The 23,368-nt window shown below is 40.3% G+C and overlaps 1 protein-coding gene across 2 annotated transcripts in view; it reads left to right on the top strand.

Moving 5' to 3' along the window:
• cntn2 (contactin 2) overlaps positions 1 to 22,743 on the top strand; it is an 89,562-nt gene extending 66,819 nt beyond the window's left edge. Inside the window, exons 18-24 of one of the 2 annotated variants that reach the window (XR_004897617.1) lie at positions 2,672 to 2,906; positions 4,327 to 4,436; positions 5,352 to 5,538; positions 11,254 to 11,366; positions 13,288 to 13,456; positions 20,781 to 20,944; positions 20,996 to 22,743. Coding sequence is in view for 1 of the 2 variants with exons in the window: in XM_031277242.2 (XP_031133102.1) it covers positions 2,672 to 2,906; positions 4,327 to 4,436; positions 5,352 to 5,538; positions 11,254 to 11,366; positions 13,288 to 13,456; positions 20,781 to 20,890 (924 nt within the window). In the remaining variant the exon portion in view is untranslated. Of the gene's footprint in view, positions 1 to 2,671; positions 2,907 to 4,326; positions 4,437 to 5,351; positions 5,539 to 11,253; positions 11,367 to 13,287; positions 13,457 to 20,780 lie in introns of both variants that reach the window. The other variant, XM_031277242.2, reaches the window with a different exon arrangement.
• Positions 22,744 to 23,368: the final 625 nt, after the last annotated feature.

The following is a 23,368-nucleotide window of genomic DNA, read 5'->3' as shown; positions in this document are numbered from 1 at the left end:
ATGAAAAAAGTTCGGAAAAAGTCCAGAACATCCGTCCAACCGACGGCCGTCGGCACAAAAAAAGTCTAATAAAGCAATATTAACAGCCAACTATGTATATGCTACGTGTAAAAAAGACTGAGGAAGAAGAGTAGGCCTACATCATTAGACGTGACTAGTAGAAAACGTAAGGATGGGAAAAATGGATGGGAAAAATTCACAGAAAAGAAAGGAGAAAAAAAAGGAGCACAAAACGGCAAAAACAACCACTGGATGTGAAAAGGGTATTTTACAATGACTTTGAATGCACCACGAGGCTGGCGAGGCGAGGCTGACCCTACAGTCACATTAGCTACAAGAGACAGAGACAAAGCGACAGGCTGCCATTCATTTTCAATGGGAGTGGCTGTTTGCCGCTGCCACGAGCAAGGCGGGGCCAAAATAGACAAGAAGTCTATATTATGCAAATGTTGAGCGATGCGACAAAGCGACTGCCAATCGGACTAAAGGCAGCATGAGGGCAGCGTGACGTATGTCAGTGGCTCGAGTCCGAAGAAAATAATTCAAGATGGCGGAAAACGCTTCAGGACATCGTATATATGTATATATCTGATATGTTTGGCATTTAATCTCACATATTGTGTTACTTTTATTGAGAAATAAATACTTTTAAATCATAATGCCAAAGGCTCTCTCCACAATGGAACGTGCCCTTGATTGATGGTAGTTAAATTTTCTTTGCTCCCGACCATTCACAGGTTCCCTATATGGAGTGATGAGGTAGATTGGTGTCTCCAAACAAGGATATCCACCATCTCCCAGGATAAAGTATCCATTGGGTGGATAAAAGTAACTGTTTTTTAAGATGCGTGTGTCGTGTATGGAACCTGGATAGCCTACGAAAACATCCAGGAACTTATCCAGAGTCACAGATGGCTTGCATGTTTATTGAGTGAAACCCTTTGTAATTTAAATAGTCCAGGCGATGAAGTGATGGGGGCTTGATTCTAATGTGACAACCATCAATAGCACCAACAGCGTTGTTGAGGACGGGTGTCCCAGAACGCTGGGCAAATCCATCAGCCACAGTGTCCAGGTCTGCAGGCTTAGGAAAGGCGATGGCTCTATGGAGATTGTCCCAAATGAACTGTGCCACCTTGTGTATAATCCTGTGAACAGTGGATTTGGGCACACTGAAAACTCACGACACCACACAATAGCAAAGACCATGGGCAAGCCAATAGATGTAGATCAGGACTTCAAAATCATTGCCCCAGCCATAGTCCTGCTCTCTCCGCATCAGGTGCTGCAGAGCATGCATGGCCCGCCTACTTAACCTGAAGTCCTGTTTGGTCTCTAACTCCACATCACAGAGGTGGGACAAAGTCATTGTTATGCAAGTCACAAGTAAGTCTCAAGTCTTTGCCCTCGAGTCCCGAGTCAAGTCGAGTCAAAGATGAGGCAAGTCCCGAGTCGAGTCACAAGTCAAAGCCAACAAGTCTCAAGTCGAGTCCAAAGTCCTACCGTTTTAGTTTCGAGTCATTTCAAGTCCTCTTACCACAGAAATAAAATGTATACAAATCATGTATGTCTGTAAGATTTGTATTTATTTAAACCTCTTTTTATACAATGACATTAATCAAATAAGGGCCCGCATGTTTTGCAAATTGCAACTCTTTTTTTGACGACTACCTCGTAATTTTTATAGCCAAACGAAACTATCTTCGGTATCATTTTGCCAACTGGCGCGTTGTTGCTTGTGCTTCATTGGTTGACTTGCAATGTGCCTGCTTAGATGCTGTCGAATCAAAACAACAGGCAGCGCGCATGCTCTCTGCATGAATACAGGTGGTACACATTTTTTTCACAGATGCAGATAAACTGAGAGCGGCGCGGCCGTGTGAACATTTTCTTCCCCAGTTTTCATGGGAAGTAGCAAGTCTTCTCGAGTCAAAAGGCGCAAGTCCAAGTGAAGTCACGAGTCATTGATGTTAAAGTCCAAGTCAAGTTGCAAGTCTTTTGACTCATGACTCGAGTCTGACTCGAGTCCAAGTCACATGACTCGAGTCCACACCTCTGCCACATCAAACCACAGGCGTAGGATGGGCACGTCCATATTCAACCTGCAATATGTCGCTGGACGGTCACTCTGGAAAACAATGAACAACAACCAACATTATTGCATAAGTCATGGCCCAACAACACCAGTTTGATCAAGTAGCCTAATCAAAACACATTCCACAGTCAGTGTAGATTGGGAACATTTACAATAATAACAATGAATGCAAATACATGGAGATTTAAAATCTGCAGCCATAAAATGTTTCTCTCCCTAATCTACTGATCTGACTCCAGTCTCTAGAGGTCCAGATAGTGTGTTACAGTAGAAAGGGTTCTATTAATAGCCGGTATGAACAGAAGAAATGTTGACAGCAAGCAAAACCCATTTCAATGTTCACCTGGGCACGTGACTATTGTTTTAAGACAGAATGTGAACCTATCCTACAAGAAAAGTGTGGATAAAGGGCTCAAACATCCCTCAATTGCTTGCGGACACACACACACACACACACACACACACACACACACACACACACACACAGACAGTTCAGAGTGCCAGATGTGTGTTAGAACGTTGGGCCCATTTGTCTTTGTAGAGGTTCACATCTTCATTTTGTGCTGACCCTTTCAGCCCATGGCCAGAGAGTACCAGAACGGTGATGGCTTTGGCTACACTCTGGCATTCAAGAAGAAAGACACGCCATCTTGGACTGTGGTGCGTATTCCTCACGTGGAGTCATCCCGATATGTTTACTACAATGACAGCCTGCTGCCATACAGTCCCTTTGAGGTGAAGATCAAGGCTTACAACCGCAGAGGAGAAGGTCCATTCAGCCAGATCGCTGTGGTCTACTCTGCAGAGGAAGGTGAGTTTACCCCCCCGCCCCCCATTCCCCCCATTCTAATGCTGATACACCTTTAGTAAACGTTGTATTACAAAGCAACTTATTGTTAATATAATGATAACATTTACATTGATTATTATAATTATTATGAACATGAACTACTAGGATTATTTTACAACAAAATCAGACAAAGACAGTTAAGTTCTTCGTGGTGGTTGACAGATAAATGATGGTCAGCCCTGGGCATTGGACATTAGGTCTGCTACAAAAATTGTTCATGAATGATACATTCTGGCAGCCAACCTGCATTTTACACTGTAATTTAATGCAGACTTTTGAAATAAATAAATACAAAAATACAAACTCCTTTCAGGTAGGGGTTAATCTATCTAAGTGGGCTGCCCAAATATTTAGCATTACTGATTTGATGTATACCCTCCTGTTTTTACCTCTTATGAGTTTCTCCTAATGTCAGCAATTGATTTTAATTCCTCGTTTTTGATCAAAAGTTGTTTTTTTTAGTAACAAAGCAAACAAATAAGCAAACATAAGCACAGCAGACAATGTAAATATAATGACACGTACTCCGGGAACAGCATTAAACTAAAATATAGAAGATCACAAGTGCATTATTGTTTTTGACAACATTTCAGTTCCTCTTTAATATGAAGCTTTAGAAGGAGAAGATTTACTTTATTAATTAATTAAATACATTCAAAATGTTTCACTGCTTGTTATTTACGGACACATAAACACAAACACACACACACACACACACACACACACACACACACACACACACATGCACACACCGGACCCATACACATGCAGTTGGAGTGATGGGGCTGCTCTGAGCAGTCTGGGGTTCGGTGCCTTGCTCAATAGCACATCTGCAGTGCCCAGGAGAGGAGCTGGCACCTCTCCAGCTACCAGTTCACACTCTGTACCTGGTCCACAAGGGAGACTTGAACAGACTTATTGCCACCCCACCTTTATTAAATATATAGAATAGAAGGCTGCAGAAGGGCAAACCTAGTTTTATTTATTTATTTTAAGATTTGTGAAATGAGCCGAGCTTTGTCATAGAGATTTTGCCCACTAGTTTCTAACATCAGCATAGCATTATTATGTGTTTTACCTACCTTCTGGACAGCAGACTCCAATAGCTATTTTGCTGGTTTAAATGCAGCTCTACAGAGGAAGAATGCTAGCAGTAAGGTCAACTATGCAACATTTGTAATGAAAGGTTTGAAACAGACATTCAGTCTCTAACTGCAGTCTTTGCTGTAACCACTAGAGGGCAAACACAACCTAGATTGACCACAGTCAGCTCACTTATGAATTACTGATAAAAATGAACATGACTGTCAGTTTGTACCTCTATTCCCAAAATATACATCGTACAGTGTACATGATGAAGTATGTTACTGCCTCCTCACAGAGCCAACAGTGGGGCCGTCAACCATCAATGCTACGGCGCTGAGCGCCTTTGAGATCCAGGTTTCATGGGAGCCAGTCCAGCAGCTCAGCGGCATCCTCAGAGGATACGAGGTGATGAGCTGCATAAATGCACATCTGGACAACACAGCAGATTTTAACTGACTGTCAAATATGGGATAGAAAAAGTGATATGGTAAAATTCAAAGGGGCTAAACATTACCTTATGAAGTCATGTACAGAGAAGTGTAGTGATTATAGGACATGCATTTTAATTTCTAGTGTAAATATAGTCCAGCTAAATCAATATGATCTCCCTCAACAACATCTTTCTGAACCACTAAATAACTGAAATATGTTTTCCTTGTTATGTGAGTATTTGACATTTAACTAATGAAATAAGAGAAGATTTAAATGCATAAACTGTTACACATTGTTATCAGGGAGATTTTGCTCCCTTGGTTGTAAAAGCTGATGTATTGTGCCCTTCAGCTGGACCTGACTCTGTTTGTGATCAGAGTTTATCACTAAATCTACAGCTACCATGTTTTACTGAGGTGGCAAAGGAACAAACAATCTCAAACTTTGGTCTCTTGGACAAGGTTGTCCTGTTATACAGGAACAGTCCTCTGCCCTGCCGTTAAACTTCTAATCATTTTATTAGCTCTTACACAAGCTGCCAAAGTTCAAACTCAATTGATCAGCTTTGATTGTTTTAATGGCCAAGATCATAACAAATGCATCAGTTTATTAGTGCTGAAATGACTGATATCAGCATGCTCAACACAGTCCTTGTTGGTAAAGTTGAGATAATCAATTTAATTTTCCCTTATTAATGAAGATAGATGTTGTAGCCACTAGAACCACAGACACATAGAATGCAAATATAAAAATGTTGACATTTTTCATGCTTCTGCTGCTGTGAATGTGAGACTTAACTTTAAAACCGTATTTAATAAACTGGCACTACACGGTTCATATGCAGTGTTTCAGGTTGCGTTTGTGAATGTGCTTTTGGTGTGTCCTCAGATCCGGTACTGGCGGCAGCATGAACGGGAAGCGGCAGCAGACCGAGTGCGAACAGCAGGACTGGAAACCACAGCCAGAGTGTCTGGACTCAGACCCAGCACTCGATATCACGTTGCCGTTCTGGCGTACAACAGCGCCGGGACGGGGCCGCCCTCACCACGCACCACCGTCACCACCAGGAAACCACGTAGGGCTGCAGCACTGACACATGCATACACTGTCACGGATGGTATATAAGTTTTTCCTCATCATTGTTGCATCACTGTCGCACCAAATGCTTGCTCTTAGGGGGGAATTGTTGGGTCTCTTATAAATTTAATTATATTATACAGACCACAAATTATAGAGTGTGGTCTAGACCTACTCTATTTATAAAGTGTCCTGAGATCATTTCTGTTATGATATGACACTATAAATAAAATTGAATTGAATATGTGGAAACTACTCAGTAAGCAAAATGCATCTGCAAGTGAAGCTCTGGGGTCACAAGGAGGGACAGATTCTCAGAAAAAAAATTTTTGGTTTGCTTTTTTTTTTTTTTTTTTTTTTTTTTTAGTTCAGCCTTCAGCAACAATGATAGCAAGAGTCTGAACATTTGATAACCTGAGACAGCACTAACCAAATAGCCAACAGGAAGTGCCCATATCTGATGGGGCTTTTCAATCATAAACAACCGTACTGAGATTGCTTGAAAATCTTGGTCTGCTTCCAACTGGATTTTATGACTGTAGATATGTTTTGAGCTCAAACTCCAAAGCTTAAATCACTGTTAAATCTGTGTGCCAATGTATCATCTGTTAGGAAAGTGATATTTATTTATTTTAATAGCGTATATTTTTTCCCTTGGTTGAGACCAAATCAACCAAACCATAGGTGTGAAAGTGTACTTAAGAAAAAGTGCTTGGGCACTGGGAAGTAAAGAGCAGCAGATTTGAAGGGCAAGCCAAAATCAATTACATCCTAGAACACAATTCTTCTTGGAGGCTTAAAACACTAACTACACTCATGATTCTTTTCTCAATAGATTGCTATGTAACATTTACTATTCTGTTATACACTCATTATCTGACTTGCATATCCACAGACAGTTGTACAAACCCACCCAGGCACACACAGGAGTCTCTCCTCAGCCATGTCCTGTGTAAAGGATGACTAATACATCTCCGCTAAATGTGTAGCGCTGTAACGCTGTGTAGTCTTTATAAAGGACAACACACATTAATTAACATTTCTGTAAATGTGCCAGTGTTAGCCAGCCAGCTAATTTTCAACTGTAGTCCTTTGGCCAGATGCTTTTCAACTGTAGTCCTTTGGCCAGATGGACTACCAGAGCAACAGGAAACATCAAGACATTAGTACAGGTTAAACTTTACAGACAGAAGTCAACAAGACACCATAAAGACAGCTAGAGCAACAAATAAGCTTTCTCAATAAGCCATGCAGAGCTACAGGAAGCAGCAATACATCAACAGTATCCACATTCAGTACAGGAAGCCATGCAAGCGTCAAAACACAGCCAAGCAACACAGACCCATCTTCTTGCACCGTTCAACCATGCAAAGCAGTAATAAGCAGTAATAAAGCTGCAAGCAGCGATGGACGGGCCCTCGCTCCTCTGCCCGCGTCGGGGTCACCGGCGGTCGCCGCTCCTTGCGACCGTGCATTTGCGCGGCACTCAGACACCGCAAATCGTCACCAATGAAAAGGGAACTCCCTGCTGCGTTCAATGATACCTCACACAAGACTCTACCTTAGATGGTTCAAATGTTATGAAAGGGGGCGTGGCTTAAGCATAGGGGGCGGGCCAAACCATCACCAATGAAGAAGCAACTCTCTGCTGAGTTCAATGACACCTCACACAAGACTCTTCCTTAAATGGGTCACCAGTTATAAAAAGGGGCGTGGCTAAATTATAGGGGCCGGGTCAACCCATCACCAATTAAAAAGGAAGTCTCTGCTGAGTTCAATGATACCTCACACAAGGGTCTACCTTAATCGGTTCAAATGTTATGGAAGGGGGCGTGGCTTAAGCATAGGGGGCGGGGCAAAACATCACCAATGAAGAAGGAACTCTGCTGAGTTCATTGATACCTCACACAATGGTCAACCTTAAATCGTTCAAATGTTATGAAAGGGGGCGTGGCTTAAGCATAGGGGGCGGGCCAAACCATCACCAATGAAGAAGGAACTCTGCTGATTTCATTGATACCTCACACAATGGTCAACCTTAAATCGTTCGAATGTTATGAAAGGGGGTGTGGCTTAAGCATAGGGGGCGGGCCAAACATCACCAATGAAGAAGCAACTCTCTGCTGAGTTCAATGACACCTCACACAAGACCCTACCTTAAATGGTTCAAATGTTATGAAAGGGGGCGTGGCTTAACCATAGGGGGCGGGCCTAACCATCACCAATGAAGAAGCAACTCTCTGCTGAGTTCACTGATACCTCACACAATGGTCAACCTTAAATCGTTCAAATGTTATGAAAGGGGGCGTGGCTTAAGCATAGGGGGCGGGGCAAAACATCACCAATGAAGAAGGAACTCTCTGCTGAGTTCATTGATACCTCACACAATGGTCAACCTTAAATCGTTCAAATGTTATGAAAGGGGGTGTGGCTTAAGCATAGGGGGCGGGCCAAACATCACCAATGAAGAAGCAACTCTCTGCTGAGTTCAATGACACCTCACACAAGACCCTACCTTAAACGGTTCAAATGTTATGAAAGGGGGCGTGGCTTAACCATAGGGGGCGGGCCTAACCATCACCAATGAAGAAGCAACTCTCTGCTGAGTTCACTGATACCTCACACAATGGTCAACCTTAAATCGTTCAAATGTTATGAAAGGGGGCGTGGCTTAAGCATAGGGGGCGGGCCAAACCATCACCAATGAAGAAGGAACTCTCTGCTGATTTCATTGATACCTCACACAATGGTCAACCTTAAATCGTTCGAATGTTATGAAAGGGGGTGTGGCTTAAGCATAGGGGGCGGGCCAAACATCACCAATGAAGAAGCAACTCTCTGCTGAGTTCAATGACACCTCACACAAGCCCCTACCTTAAACGGTTCAAATGTTATGAAAGGGGGCGTGGCTTAACCATAGGGGGCGGGCCTAACCATCACCAATGAAGAAGCAACTCTCTGCTGAGTTCACTGATACCTCACACAATGGTCAACCTTAAATCGTTCAAATGTTATGAAAGGGGGCGTGGCTTAAGCATAGGGGGCGGGCCAAACCATCACCAATGAAGAAGGAACTCTCTACTGATTTCATTGATACCTCACACAATGGTCAACCTTAAATCGTTCAAATGTTATGAAAGGGGGTGTGGCTTAAGCATAGGGGGCGGGCAAAACATCACCAATGAAGAAGCAACTCTCTGCTGAGTTCAATGACACCTCACACAAGACCCTACCTTAAACGGTTCAAATGTTATGAAAGGGGGCGTGGCTTAAGCGTGGCGTGGCTTAAGCATGAGTTCAATGACACCTCAAACAAGACTCTACCTTAAACGGTACAAATGTTATGAAAGGGGGCGTGGCCTGACTAAGTGGGCGTGGTTACATTATAGGGGCCGGCTCATTATCACATGTAGACCACACATTCTAAGTTTCATGTAAATCGGATGATGTTTGTCATATAAGGCGCATTTCCTGTTGCCAGCGGGGGGCGCTATGACCAAAAGTCAAATATGGCCTGTAGGTGTCCTCAGGCCTGGACCCTTGTCAATCTTGACAATTTTCGGGCAGATACGACAACGTACACTCAAGTTACAACAATTTATTTCTTCATCGCTCAACACTCAAAATGGCCGCCACGCCACGCCCACACCGTCAGACGAAAAGTTTTTCTTTTAATAACTTTTCATCTTTAAGGTGTTGGGATGATAGAGACCAAGTTTGAAGTACATCGGATGAAATCTCTAGGAGGAGTTCGTTAAAGTATAGCACCTTGACTTTTAGGCCTACTTCCTGTTGCCACTAGGGGGCGCTATGACTTTAAGTAAATATCGGCCTTTATTTGTCCTCAGGGTTGGACTCTTATGAATCCTGAAAAGTTTCGAGCCAATCGGACAATGTACACTTGAGTTACACCCACTTCCTGTTTCGGCGGCGAAACTCACAAAATAGCCGCCACGGCCATGCCCTATGACGAAAAGTTTTTCTTTTAACAACTTTTCATCTTTAATGTCTTAAGATGGCACAGACCGAATTTGAAGTTGATCGGATGAAATCTCTAGGAGGAGTTCGTTAAAGTACGACATGTGGAAATGGCCAAAATCGCACTAATTTCGAACTTTGAAATCAAAATGGCGGACTTCCTGTTGGGCTTAGGGTATGGCTTCAATGATGTTTTTTGTACATCTTGACATGATACACATGTGTACCAAGTTTCGTGAGTCTACGTTAAACGCACTGCAGGGGCTCAATTTTTTTAACATTGTAGGGGGCGCTAGCGAGCCATTTTTGCGCGCCTATTCCCGAAACCCTTAAAATACGTAAATTTTCACCAGACTTGATGCGACCGCCAAATTTGGTGAGTTTTTGAATATGTTAAGCCCCTCAAAAAGCCAATTCATTTGCCGGGAAAATAATAATTCCTTCAGTTTCAATAGGGCCTTCGCCGCTGTCGGCGCTCGGGCCCTAATAAAAGGATGAAATAGGCTACATCACTCATGAGGGAGGTGTTAATACAGCACTAAAGGTTGCAGTTCAGGTTAATAAGATGGTAAAATAGTTAAATACAAGTTTATCTTTCATACATACCCAAGGAATGCAGAGCGGGCTATATTTGACACCGGGCAAGATATCAAACATCAAAGATGTTGGGCAGCAGGTCAGCAGTGATAACAACAATAATATAAAATTACCAGGAGATTAAAAATGTTCACAAATCTGGCTTGGAAAATAGTGAGCACCCACGAGTACCAGACTGCTAGTAGGCTACATTCATTTAAAATTAAACATTGCTAGTTAGTTGGTGCTAAGTGGAGCGTCTGTCATAGTGTGATTGGTTATGTCGGTGGCATTGATTCTTAATTTCCCACGAAGCTGATCGCGGTTACGTGTCAGTTAAACTTCTCATCTCCAATCCTATCTGTATTTGTGAGAAGTGGCGCAGTCCTGAGTTGAAAGATAGCCTACCTTATGGCTTTATTATCGAGTTAATAGGCGTGTGTGTTCGTGTCGGCCGCTGTCCATTTCCTAAGGTTCTGAAATGCAAACATTTTTTGACTATTTTTTTTTTTTTAAAGGGCGTGCACCCGTGAGCACCCAAGGAAAACATAAATCGGCACCTATTCACATAGACCTGGCAAAACATACCCCACGTATCTCTATACTACATTATTGTAATATGTGTGTCTTTATGTAGTATTTTTACTTAAAATTAAATGTATCTATGTACTCTTGCTAGTAGATTCAGATTAATGTATTTGTCATAGTTCCTTGTGTACTTACATACATAAAGAAAATGAAAAAACTGTCGTTCATCAGCCACTTGCAGTGCAACAGGAAAAGACAACAATACAGACGTACGTAATAAAACGGAGACTAAAATATATACCAAAAAATCAGATAAAAAACATTTAAAAACAGTTAAAACAGTTGACGGTACGGTGTGTTAAAGTGCTGTAATTATGTTAAAAAAAGTTGAGAAATTAGCACGCAGTGTGTAAAAGTGTTATAGTGCCCATAAAGGTCATTTGTAGCAGTGGCTGAGACAGTTCAACAAAAAAATACAAAAGCTACACGTCTGACAGACAGTATATTGACATACTGTGCATGAAAATACATGAAATATAACTGAATAAATACATTAAAAAGCAAATTTCTGGTAAATAAGTGAAACCATAAGAGATAAATAGATACTTAGATGTTTGTGTTTCCATTACAGCTCCTAATCGTCGTCCGGGCAACGTGTCATGGAGAACTGATGGCTCATGGGTAACAGTGAGGTGGGATGCTGTGAAGGCCATGCACAATGAGTCAGCTGTACTGGGCTACAAAGTGAGTGTTGTAAAAAGTGTGTGTGTGTGTATGTCTGTGTCTGTGTCTCTGTGTGTGTGTGTGTGTGTGTGTGTGTGTGTGTGTGTCTGTGTACAAGCGTGCGTGCGTTTGCATCAGTGCACCGGCATTAAAGTTGACAATGCTATTGCCTTGATTAAAAGTGTACCCCGATAACAACTCGCAATGCATGATTGTAACATCTTTGTATTGGTCAACTCTGATTTATTTATACATATGCTAATTATTAATACAGGCTCTATGCCTCATTATTTAGAAATGTGACCAATCATTTTATATTTAGAGTGAGTCCTCCTCTCTAAACTCTAAACCAATGGTCTTCAATGTTTTTTAAGCCAAGGACCCCTTAACTGAAAGAGAGACGGAGCAGGGACCATCTACTACATATACTGTATAACAATAACATGTAGGGCGGCCTAAAGCCTTCATACCTTTTTTGCTTAAGCTATTAAAATAATAATTGTTGGCATGATTTTATAAATCATCTTTTAATGTTACACATACATGTGGCACAGTGAATCTTTACAATTTACTGTATATGTGGATGGCTACCTTAGTGACTACCTTACCTACAATATAGGCCAGTAGGCTTTTATCAGTGGGGATTTATATTTGGCAATAATATGTTGGAATTATGTTCAGACATTTAAATTTTTGAAAAAACTTTCAAAAATTGACAATAATGGGCGCCCGGATAGCTCAATTGGTAGAGCCACGACCATATATAGAGGTTTACTCCTCAATGCAGCGGACCCGGGTTCAACTGACTCCGACCTGTGGCCCTTTGCTGCATGTCATGTCATTCCCCCCTCTTTTTACCCTTTCATGTCTTCAGCTGTCCTATCAAAATAAAAGCCAAAAATGGCCACAAAAAAAATCTTAAAAAAAAAAAAAATCTGTGATCTGTCTGCTGAGAACAACCTCATGGAAGTCACATTTGGCCATTTTTCATTTTATAAACAGACAAAATGTGTTGCCAAAGTCAATCTATTAGGCTGAGACAGATTCCATATTCTGTTAGCGTTCAGAGGCTGCTGGTGTGTGACTCGGGAAACAGGAAATAGTTTGGATGTGTTTTCCCGGGAAAACGGGATTCCCGGGATTAAACCTTAATACACACAAATGTCAAGATTACGTGATGATCATGTTAAGAATAATAACCCTCATGTAGTTTGACAGAAGTACATGTATTTCAGCCCAGTCTCATGGCAGTTCGTGAAATGGTCACGTTATTTAATCTATTGATATGTGTTCCCGGCGTGTGAGGCACCCTTTCCCCGTAGTCGTGTCCCCAGCGGCCACCTCACGGCCGCCTCCCAGCATATGAGGCGTCCTTTTCGGCCGTCTCCCGGCGTGTGAGGCGTCCTTTCCCCGTAGGGTATTTCGTGCCTCGCGGCATATGAGGCGTCCTTTTCAGCTGTCTCCCGGCGTGTGAGGCGTCCTTTCCCCATAGGGTATTTCGTGCTGGCCACCACGAAAAAAACGAGAAAAACGTCCCCGTGAACACGAATCAATAGATTAAAAATAACGTGACATTTACACGAACTGCCGTGAGACCGGGTTGTGTATTTGCTGGCTGATGTTTTGCTTTTGATATGTCAGATCATGATATGTGTAATCTTCTCTACATGTGAGATATGAGAAGCAATAAGAAGGCTGTATAACAAAATGAAAGATCTGGTTTATCAGCCTTGTTCCAGCGTATGCATGACCATCAAAAGATAACCACTGGAACAATGGTCCTTTCATTTCAACACAAACAATGACATTGCAGAATGAAAATCAACAAAAACCACAGGCAGTGTATTCAAGTGTTTTTTGAGCTGATGCTAACTGTAGAAATGCCTTTTCTGTTGTAATGTTGAGCTCTGAAACTTTAGACCTGCTGTGTTCTGTGTGTCAGGTTCTGTACAAACACGAGGGCCAGACAGCACTGAAGGTTCTGGACCACACCAAGACGTCCATGAGCCTACCGCTGCCAAAAGACAACGGTTACATTGTGTTGGAGATTCGGTCGTGGGGAGAGGGCGGGGACGGGCCAGCACACGAGATTATTGTGTCCCGGGACTCCGGTGAGAAACTACAAAACACAAATGTTTATTAACCCTCATGTTGTCCTTGAGTCAAATTTGACCATTATTCAAAACTTCAATATATATAAATATGGATTGCTTTTAACCAAATTGCCCAAAAATAACATGGATGGTTCCATACAATATTCTTAAATAAATTATGTTGGGTGTTTAATTTAATAGAATCCATTTTCTTCCCAGACCACAGATGTGATTATTTGCTGGCATTAAAAATAATGAAATGGTTTCAAAACAGTATCCTGACTAAATCTGTTGAAGTATGTGATAATCCATCAACAAACGTTTCTCTGGTTTTAATTAGTCATAATTTATAACTTAGTGCTGTTTTAACTAAAACATTTGGTATCATTTCACATAAATGAGGTTCATTGACCATGCATTCCAAACATAAGTGTAAAACTAGTGGGAATAAGTTGGAATGACTTTGGCTAGAAGGTGTAACACAGAATTGGGTGATAAGTTATGTTTTAAGCTTTACATGATTGCATGATCGACGGGAAGACAACACAAGGGTTAAAATCACCAAATAGGAGTGTTAGACAAATACATACTGTACAATAACAGCAGGAATGATTCAACGTTGAAGCTCCAAAATGTGTTATGTGTTCCTGGCCCTGTAATGACTGACATTCAGTGATTTCACCCATGGATGTATTAAATTATGGTCACGCTGTACATTAGGATTGGGCAGTATAGATAAAATCCTCTATCTCCGTAATGAACAAAAAACAACAATGACATTTCTTACAGACTCTATTTAATCTGCACATTGGAATGTAAAAGTCTGACGTAATTATGTAGTGTTTTCTAGGATTTAAGTTAAAATATCTATGAGTATAGTAATGACTCTATGATGCAATTACATCTAATAAGACTTAGTTTCAGGTTATAGGCGGTGCTTTAAGAGCCTCTCTTCAGAGACTGAAGCCGATTATTTATCAAAGTCAGTGTTATCGTAGAGATAGGAACATTGTAATATCTATTATGTTGACCATAAACATGTCAGCGGTATCTAAAACAAATATGGGCCAGTATGGGTTTTATATGGTTAGACATGTAAGGTCCTTTGGTTATAAAGGAAAGGTCGAAAGGACCAAATGGTGCTTTTTTTATCTCTTCCTTTTTGAACAGAGTCCTACAGAACACTTTTTTTTATTTAAGTTTTCGGTAACACTTGATAAGACTGACATGACAGATAAAGGAATCATTTTGAGTATTCATGAATGTTGTCATTAAGTGTCATTCGGTAAATTATGATACTTTTAATGCAAAGTTAGCATTGTCCGAGATGTCTTGTCATGACAGCTTGACATTAAACAAGACAATACAACCAACTTCTACCAAACATATTTAAATCTTTTTGCAACCAAGAGCTAAGAATACCTTTTGTTTTGGCCATTTTTGATGTAAAGTTTAGCTGCTGTCTATCAACTATGTTCTTGGTTATGTGAATTCCTAAATATTTAACAGTGTGCTTTACTGGAATATCATTCAGAACACTGACATCACACTCATGTAAGGATAATATCTCACACTTGGAAACATTCAGCTTAAGACCTGAGGCCCTGGAGAATTGTTCAACCAAAGTTAAAGCACAAGGCAGCTGATTTTTGTCCTTTAAAAACAAAATGGTGTCATCTGCCAGTTGTGCAATTTTTATTTCTTGAAAATATTTATACCTTTTAAATCAAGATTATTAATTACACTTAACGCTAGCAGTTCTGTAACCAGCAGAAACAAGAAGGGGGAAACTGGACATTCCACGTTTTATCTCAAATCTATTAGTTGTATTGTGGTTAATTATCACAGAACTATGTCTTTATAAAGCATCTCAATAACATTAATAAAAGCATCACCAAATCCAAATAACTTAAGAGTTTTCAAAAGAAATGTATGCTCAATAGTATCATAGGCCTTGTAGAAATCTAAAAAAAGAACAAGAGCCTGTGACTGCACTTCATCAGCGTAGTCCAGTAAATCATGCACCAGCCTTAAATTATTTGTTATGTGACGATTTTTCATAAAGCCAGACTGTTTCAGGTACGGTATCACCAAGGCCAGTTTTAAGTCAGTTGGCATAAACTAAGGCTATTATTTTATAATCAATAGTTAATAGTGAAATTGGACGCCAATTGTCAACAAACTGTGCGTCCTTACCCGGTTTAGGGATGAGTGAAATAATTCCTTGTTTCATAGTGGTGGTCATCTCTTTCTGCTCCAAACATTCTTTATACATACAAAGCAGCGGATCGTGAATATATTCCCAAAAATGCACAACAAAATTCTACAGAAAGCCCGTCTATACCGGGAGCCTTTCCTTTTTTCATGGAATGGATAGCTTTCATTATTTCAGCAGCTGTTATATTAGAATCACAAAGTGCTTTGTAAGTATTAATGTTCGGGATGTATTTTCTTATTTCTTCAATAAACATGTTGCAGTTACTGAGACTAAACATGGAAGAGTACAAATCTTTATAAACGGCTGGGACAAATTCTGAAATTGAAAAAGGGTCAGTAGATTTGGTGCCATTTATATTAGGAGAAGTTAAAGCTTTTCTTTGACCATTTCTTTTCTCAAAAAAATAACTTGAGTTCTTCTCACCTTCTTCTAGCCATTTGGCCCTTGATCTTATAAAGGCCCCTCTGGCCAAATTAAAATAGAACTCATCAAGTTGTAGCTAAGCCTTTTCATTTCTATTTTTTCTTTTTCATTCATTTTATCTTTAGATAACTCATTTAATCTATCAAGTAATTTAGTTTCCATGTGATTTTGATTAGCTTTTAGCACTTTACATCTCTTAATGGCAATACATCTGGTCTTGAACTCCCATTTTTGTTTACATCCCTCAGTGAAGTTTGAAAAGATTTCAGTTATAAGGTATTTAATACTGTTGTTGAAACTTTCATCTTTTTATAAGGCATTATTCATCTTCCAATAACCTCGTAGCGATGTAGTAACCTGCTGGTCGCGCAGTTTAATTGTTATTAGCTTATGATCAGAGAACGGAGCAACTGAATGTAATATATTCTTAACAAAATTAATAGCTGATTGAGATATCAAAAAAAGGGTTGATCCTAGAGTTAAGTGATATGTTTTTGTTTGACCAGGTGAAGTCCATTAGGTCAGGGTTAAAAAATCGCCAAGTGTCTACCAAGGAAAGATCAGAACACAAGGATAGAACCAAATTATTGGCAATAGGACCCTGACTCAATTTGGGGGGAAATCTATCAACACTGGAATCTACACATTCATTGAAGTCACCCCCAAAGATAATATAGGAGTCAATATATTTGTCGAGAAATAGTTTGGCATTGTTTGATATCTGGGCAAATAAACTTTTGTTGGAAGAATGTGAGTTATAACCATAAACATTGCATATAATAAAAATGACATTTTCCTGCTTTATGACAATCATCACCCATCTTCCTTCAGAGAACTTCACGGTTTCTAAAACTTCTCCTTTGAATTTGTGAAAAAGTATAGCAACCCCTGCTGAATTATTACTTCCATGGCTGTAGAGTATAATACTCCCCCACTGTGATCCAGTTCAGTTGAGTGAGTCTCTTGGAGCATTACAACATCTACTTCGCTTCTTTTACAAAATAAAAATAAGGCTTTCCTCTTCACAGTGTCACGCATTCCTCTTACATTTAAAGACAAAACAGACAAAGGAAGGGAAAGGAATAGGAAAAATCCATAACAATGAACAACTACAGTTAACACTTAATCAGAACATTGAAAGCTTTCTAACACGCCTCGCTACAAAGGAGAGGTGGATAACAACCATCATTCATCAAAACATAGTGTGAGACAAAAAAAAAAAAAAACTCCCAAAATGCTAATATAAAATACAATAATTTTGAGAGCTATGTCCCTAGTATAGATTTTGACTACTTTACTCATAACTTTCCTTAAGTAGTAGCCGACTTAGAGCATGTATAAAAGAAAATGCGAAAAAAAAGTATTGTATTGTAATTTAGGCATATAGACTATTAAAATTAACCTAAATTGAATCCTTATAAAGTGATCATAGAAATTGCAATAGGGGGAGAAGTCCACATTAACCCCTATGGGCTTGTTGTTAAAAAAGAAAGTCCACATTAACCCCTAATCAAAATAGCTTCTTAACCTCCTCTCGTGCCTTCTTAACTAAGGGCCAGAGTCTGTCCCTCACAGCTCTGTCCTCGGGAGGCAGAGGCTCCGTGATGGTCAGATGCTTATCCCGAAGATACTTGCTCTTCCTGGCAAAATGCCAAAACGCATCTCGAACTCGTCGTGCTGCGAAGAGTATGATAGATCTATTCTTATCTCTTTGGAAGTAGCCTGTGTTGTCTTCTCAATTGTGGAAATCTTTTGGAACGTTGCATCGCACATGACAGAGAGCTCGCAGATAGCAGCTAGGATGTCCACATTACTTTCACTCTTACTAGCCATAGCACTCACTGCTGTTTCACGTTTAGTTTTCTTACTCAAGGGCATGGTAGGTGTGTCTGGCTCGGTAACTACAGTAATGTTACCTACTTCAAACAATGGGCTTGAATCCATCCAAGTTTTACCGTCTTCTTCACCAGATTCCACAGGACAGTGATATGCACTGGAGCTAGCACTAGCTGTTAGCTCGACTTGTGAATACTGTTGCATCTGCTGCATCTTCTGCTTCTTTGATTTATTTTTCCCTTTCTCATAAATTTTCCACTCTTTCACTCAACTAAATGTATATTTACTTAAATAAAATAACACCCATATGTTTTTTTCAGATTATGATTAAATTATTGGTTGTTTTACCACTCGAGCTCACATATACACATTCACCCACGACGACGCCAAAAATTGTTCACTTCACTTGAGGTCAAGGATATTATTTATGACACCGTCATATAAGCATTTGATGATGAAATCAAACTTCATAACAGGTTCAAATTTTTTCACTTGAGGTCACTATTGCAATCTGGCACGAACAACGGTAACGTTTGCTGTAAGTCCATGGTATCTTGATTTTGCTTTAGTATGGCTAAACAAGTTGCACTCACTCATTTTTGCTGAGGCTCAGCACACAGAAAGTGGACATAGTACTGGGAGTGAATGTCTGCAGCTGGGTGTGTGTAAACTCTCACTGTGTACGGCAGGGGTCTCAAACTCGCTGATATTTTGTGGCCCCCCTACTTGACATCAAAGTTTAGTGTCAGTGCAGCCCGCGCGTTGTTCTTAAACGCACCTTTTTGCTGAGTCGTTGCATGTGCCGCACTTGCCACGCTTTTATTTTATTTGTTTAGCACTTACGGGCTACCATAGCTAGTCTCGTGACTGCGGCGTTTGTTGTCAACGGTTGTCAAGCTAGCCAATCGTGAAGTACCTGGGGAAGTATCAACGTTAGTCACTTGGTTGAAACGTGTTCCAGATTGACGGAAAATATATGCCATCACCCAGTTCCAGTCATGTCTCTCTCAAAACGTGCCGTGAAGAGAAAGGTTGGCGACGAGCACAGGCAATTTCAGTGACAGTGGGAGACGGAATATTTTTTCTATTGAGCACAGGAGCACCCCTACATGTCTCATATGCACAGAGAAAGTTGCGGTGTACAAGGAATATGACATAAGACGTCATTACTCAACTAGACATGCTGAGGAGTATACAAAATACCAGGGAGATGAGAGAAAGAACCAGGTCTTAAAAAATGTCTATTGAGGCAACAAGATTTATTTAAGAAAGCAAACAAAGAATACTTTTGTTGAATACTTGACGCGGCCCAGCCTGACCCACACTCTGCCTCGAACGGCCCCCAGGTAAATTGAGTTTGAGACCCCTGGTGTACGGGGTGAAGGCTGTGTTTCTCCCCGCAGGTCAGAAGCAGAAGATCCGGCAGCTTTCTGTCGGTTTAAACCAGTCCCGAAGAAGACACACAAACAGAGGCGAATTTATGTTTCCTAGGAGGGCGAAGCTATGTCCCACCCTACCCTGCCTCTGATTGGCTTACTCTGGTATTCTCACCCTAACATTAACCAATCTCCTTCCTCATACCTAAACCTAACCAATCCAACAAACGAAGGCAGCGGGTACCAGCCAATCAGAGGCGGGTAAGGGCGGGACATTCCTTCGCCATCCTAGAAACGCAAATACGCCAATATCAGAGCACTTTACGGTCCTCTTCTGCTCAAATGCGTCCAATGTTCAACATAAACACATTTCTACAGGGACAAGAAAACAATACATGAGATAAAATAATGTTTTGCTTAAGGTCAAAACTATGACCTAGTATGATGAATATAGTAGACAGTTTGTTGAAATTTTGGCTTATTTAGCCTAGTCAAAAATATGAGATAGTTAATTATAATTGGAAGTTGAACAACGAAAATGATAACCCACCTATAATGAATTCCCTTTTTCTCCTTTAAGCCCTGTGAACAGTTTTTAATGTTTCATCAGGCAACTCAAGACTGCTGCTCTAGTATAATTTGCCTAGATTCAGGCCCACCTCGACTTAATCCAGGCCCACCCATCTGTCACGTTCTGCATCTGCCACTGGTCAAGCTAAATATTCATGACACAATTATAATGCTCTCATGACAGCCAATTTAAAAACCAACCTCTTAATGATAATTTAATGTAATGTTAACACGTAAAGCTAAATAGTTTATTAAAGTATGATAATTGGGCCTGTCATGACATATTTATGAAGGTTATGTTGTCTAGGTTAATGTCAAGTTGTCATTACAAATACATTGACAGGTTGTATTGTCTAGTTTAATGTCAAGTTGTCATAACACAGAGATTGTTGTCTTCGTTAAAGTCAAGTTGTCATGACAAAGACATCTCGGTCAATGCTGACTTTGCTTTAAGTGTCATAATTTACCGAATGACACTTAATGACTACTCAAAATGACTCCTTCATGTTCATGACAGGTGTCATGTCATAATAATGACGGTGTCATGTCAGTCTTATGCACACCCCTTCAAATAAAGTGTTATCAAGTTTTCAAATGTTGTCCAAACACAAGCAGCTGTACAAGAACTTTAACCTTGAACCTAAATCTGACAGATTCAAAGTGTGGAACTACATAACCAGACATTTGACGCCACCTTTTGTTACTTGGCAGTTTTTGATACTTTGGTGCTCGGTAGGTACCAAACTTGTTAAGGTTCAATACTCAGCCCTACTGTACTGTAGTTACGTATGAACTGGAACAATATGAACCTGAAAGTGATTTACAGTATGAGATGCAGACTCGGGGCTGGGAATATTTGTTAAATCCAGGAACTCTACATCTTGTTAAATTTACTTGTTACTTGGTGTCTCTCACACAGGAACGGGTATGATGGTGCAGAATGAGGCCTCCTCCACACTGTCCACTCCCCCTTTCCACCTCCTCACTGGCTTGGTTCTACTAACTCTTGTGTCGTTGTCGGGCCTGTGATCTCAGCCATCTGTGGACCTTTTGATTTGAACGGCTTGAAACTAAAGCTGTCCTGTGTACCTTTTGATTTGAACGGCTTGAAACTAAAGCTGTCCTGTGTCTCAGCCTGTGTTTTGGGTCGGGTGGGTTCCAGTGTTCTGGGAAGGTTGTAGCACCGCAGGGATTGGACGGGTGTTAGGGAAAGGTGGGGGTTCATTTTTTTTTTTTTAATAATTAAAAAAACAAAGAGGGTCTTTAAAAAAAAAAAAAAAAAAAAAAGTCTGGATGTGTTGAAGGTGGTTGTGTATTTGTGTACTGGTGTCAGTCAAACCATGCCTTATGGGGACCATCACATCTGCGGCTGACGCATCACAGACAGGTGTAAATTATTCATAGAAACAATGATGTGTATAACTGGTGTACATACAGTACAGTCTTACATGTGATCGGTGTCTGCCTGTTCACTCTGAGAGCAACTTGTCTGATAAGTCTCTGTATTCTGACCGTTGTGAAGCATTGTGAAGGTCTGCATTGAAAATATTTAGAACATATCGTCATGCATTTTTTACTGTTTGGTATGTACTGTCGTTGTATTGTCACTGTTTCCAACATCCTGAAAAAATGGTAAATTTCATAATGCAGCTTATCAGTCTTGGAGAAGCCCTTCGACACTGACAATTGTCCTAGAGAACCATAATATGTCTTGGAACGGTTTTGAAATGAAAATTGGATGGCTACATGAACTTACTGTAGCCACAAAGTAGTGTGTACAAATCCCCATATTAAATCAGGCGGTCTTGTTGCTCACAGTGTGAACACAGAATAAGAGTCATTGAAGCACTGAAGAACCTTTTCGTGTTGATTTCAAGCTCCTGCTAATGTCTGTTTGCTTGTTTGTGTTTTTGTCTCAGCTGTAATTATAGCAAGCTATTGAATTATGTCAGCGGTCCAAATGAATGTTTACATTTTCTATTTTTTATGTCTCATGTTGGGGGAAGTAAAATTGGATAGATGAAGGGATTATTTCATTCTTTGTTTACATTTGTTGTGCCTGCATTGTTATATTTCCGTAAATAACAACAAAAATGCTTTTGTCCAGTGTCTATTGGGTTTATTACAGCTACTTTTAGGCTGGTAGGTTGATATGAATTGCCCGTGGCTGCAAGAGATTAAAGAGTTGGTCACCAAAGGTATCAGAGTACAGATAACAGTGTCATATATCCTTCTTATTGTAATCCTGTCAGCATCTATCAACTCTGATGAAACCTGTCTGGGTCACTGCAGTTTACAGGACGGATGTGATCTCCTCTTATCAGGTCTGGGACAGGTCCGTTCAACATGTCAAAGATGGACATCAAGTGCTTACGATTTCTGTCTTTTATTTTTACCTTTATTTTTTGGTTGATTTGCTCTGAACTATTTGCTGTCAACAGTTTAATACTCAAAAGGTTGACTGATGCTTTTGGTATCAACAGGTGGTTTTCTGATCAGCAGGGATGTGTTTTTCATACACTCGTGCAAAAAACATAAGACTAAATAAATGTTTTAAAAATGCCAAAATCATTGCGCGAACCAGCTTGCAAGTTTAATTGGAAGGTTTTCTGTCACCCAGTAACTCTGGGTAGGAGATCCAAAGAAACTCACAAGCTTCAATATTTTAATGGTCTGGACAACCAAAACCTTTTTGTGTTACTTCCGTATTACATTTTATATTTTGTAAGTGGTTGAATGATACACTTCTTGATTGATGTGCTTTATTTTGTCAGGTAAATGTAACTTGCTTCAGAGTTCTTTCTCTTCTCATGTCATTTACTTTATGTTATTTGGAAGGAAATATTTTCTATGAACACTGGAAAGCAAAATATCACAAATGTTAAAAAATGTACACCCTGAATTTCACTTTGTATGCTATTAGCTGACCGTCATTATTGTTATTGCTTACATGATCTTTGTTAGTACAAACTGATATTTAAATTTGGTTAAGACCAATATACTAGTGTGCTGATATTGGGGCCGACAAATCTCAGCTCTGGTCTGGTCAGCGTCATCCACATCTGGCCCTACAATCATTTTAATACGTTATAAATCAAATCTTAAATGTCTGGGTTTGCTGTCAGCTACAGTGCTAAATTATTGTTTCAAAACAAAATTGTTCTAAACCTGGATGTAAAGCCCCATCACTGTTGTTCATTCAGAAATTATGAGCTTCACACAGCTGCTTCAGTCTGCACTAGTCCACTAGTCCAAGTTGGAAATGCTTTCGAAGCTGTCGAATGATATCCGGATTTTGTGTTTTGCTCTGTACAAAGTGTTTTCGTAATGCCTTTAGTTTTCATTGAAGAGCCATAAAGTCATCTCACCATGTCTGGGTGTCCAGTCACTGAATGTGTTTCATATGGCTTGGCTGAATGCACTGGATAATGTAGCCTTTGGGCCTTTTCAAAATTGTGATTGAATGAAGATGTGAAGGAGGGGTGGGAGGGGTGCTGCTTGTAAATA

This window comes from Sander lucioperca, chromosome 6 (genome assembly GCF_008315115.2).
Source record: "Sander lucioperca isolate FBNREF2018 chromosome 6, SLUC_FBN_1.2, whole genome shotgun sequence".
Taxonomy (NCBI): domain Eukaryota; kingdom Metazoa; phylum Chordata; class Actinopteri; order Perciformes; family Percidae; genus Sander; species Sander lucioperca.
Note: the sequence above shows the minus strand (reverse complement) of the source record. Positions and strands in the feature narration are given on the sequence as shown.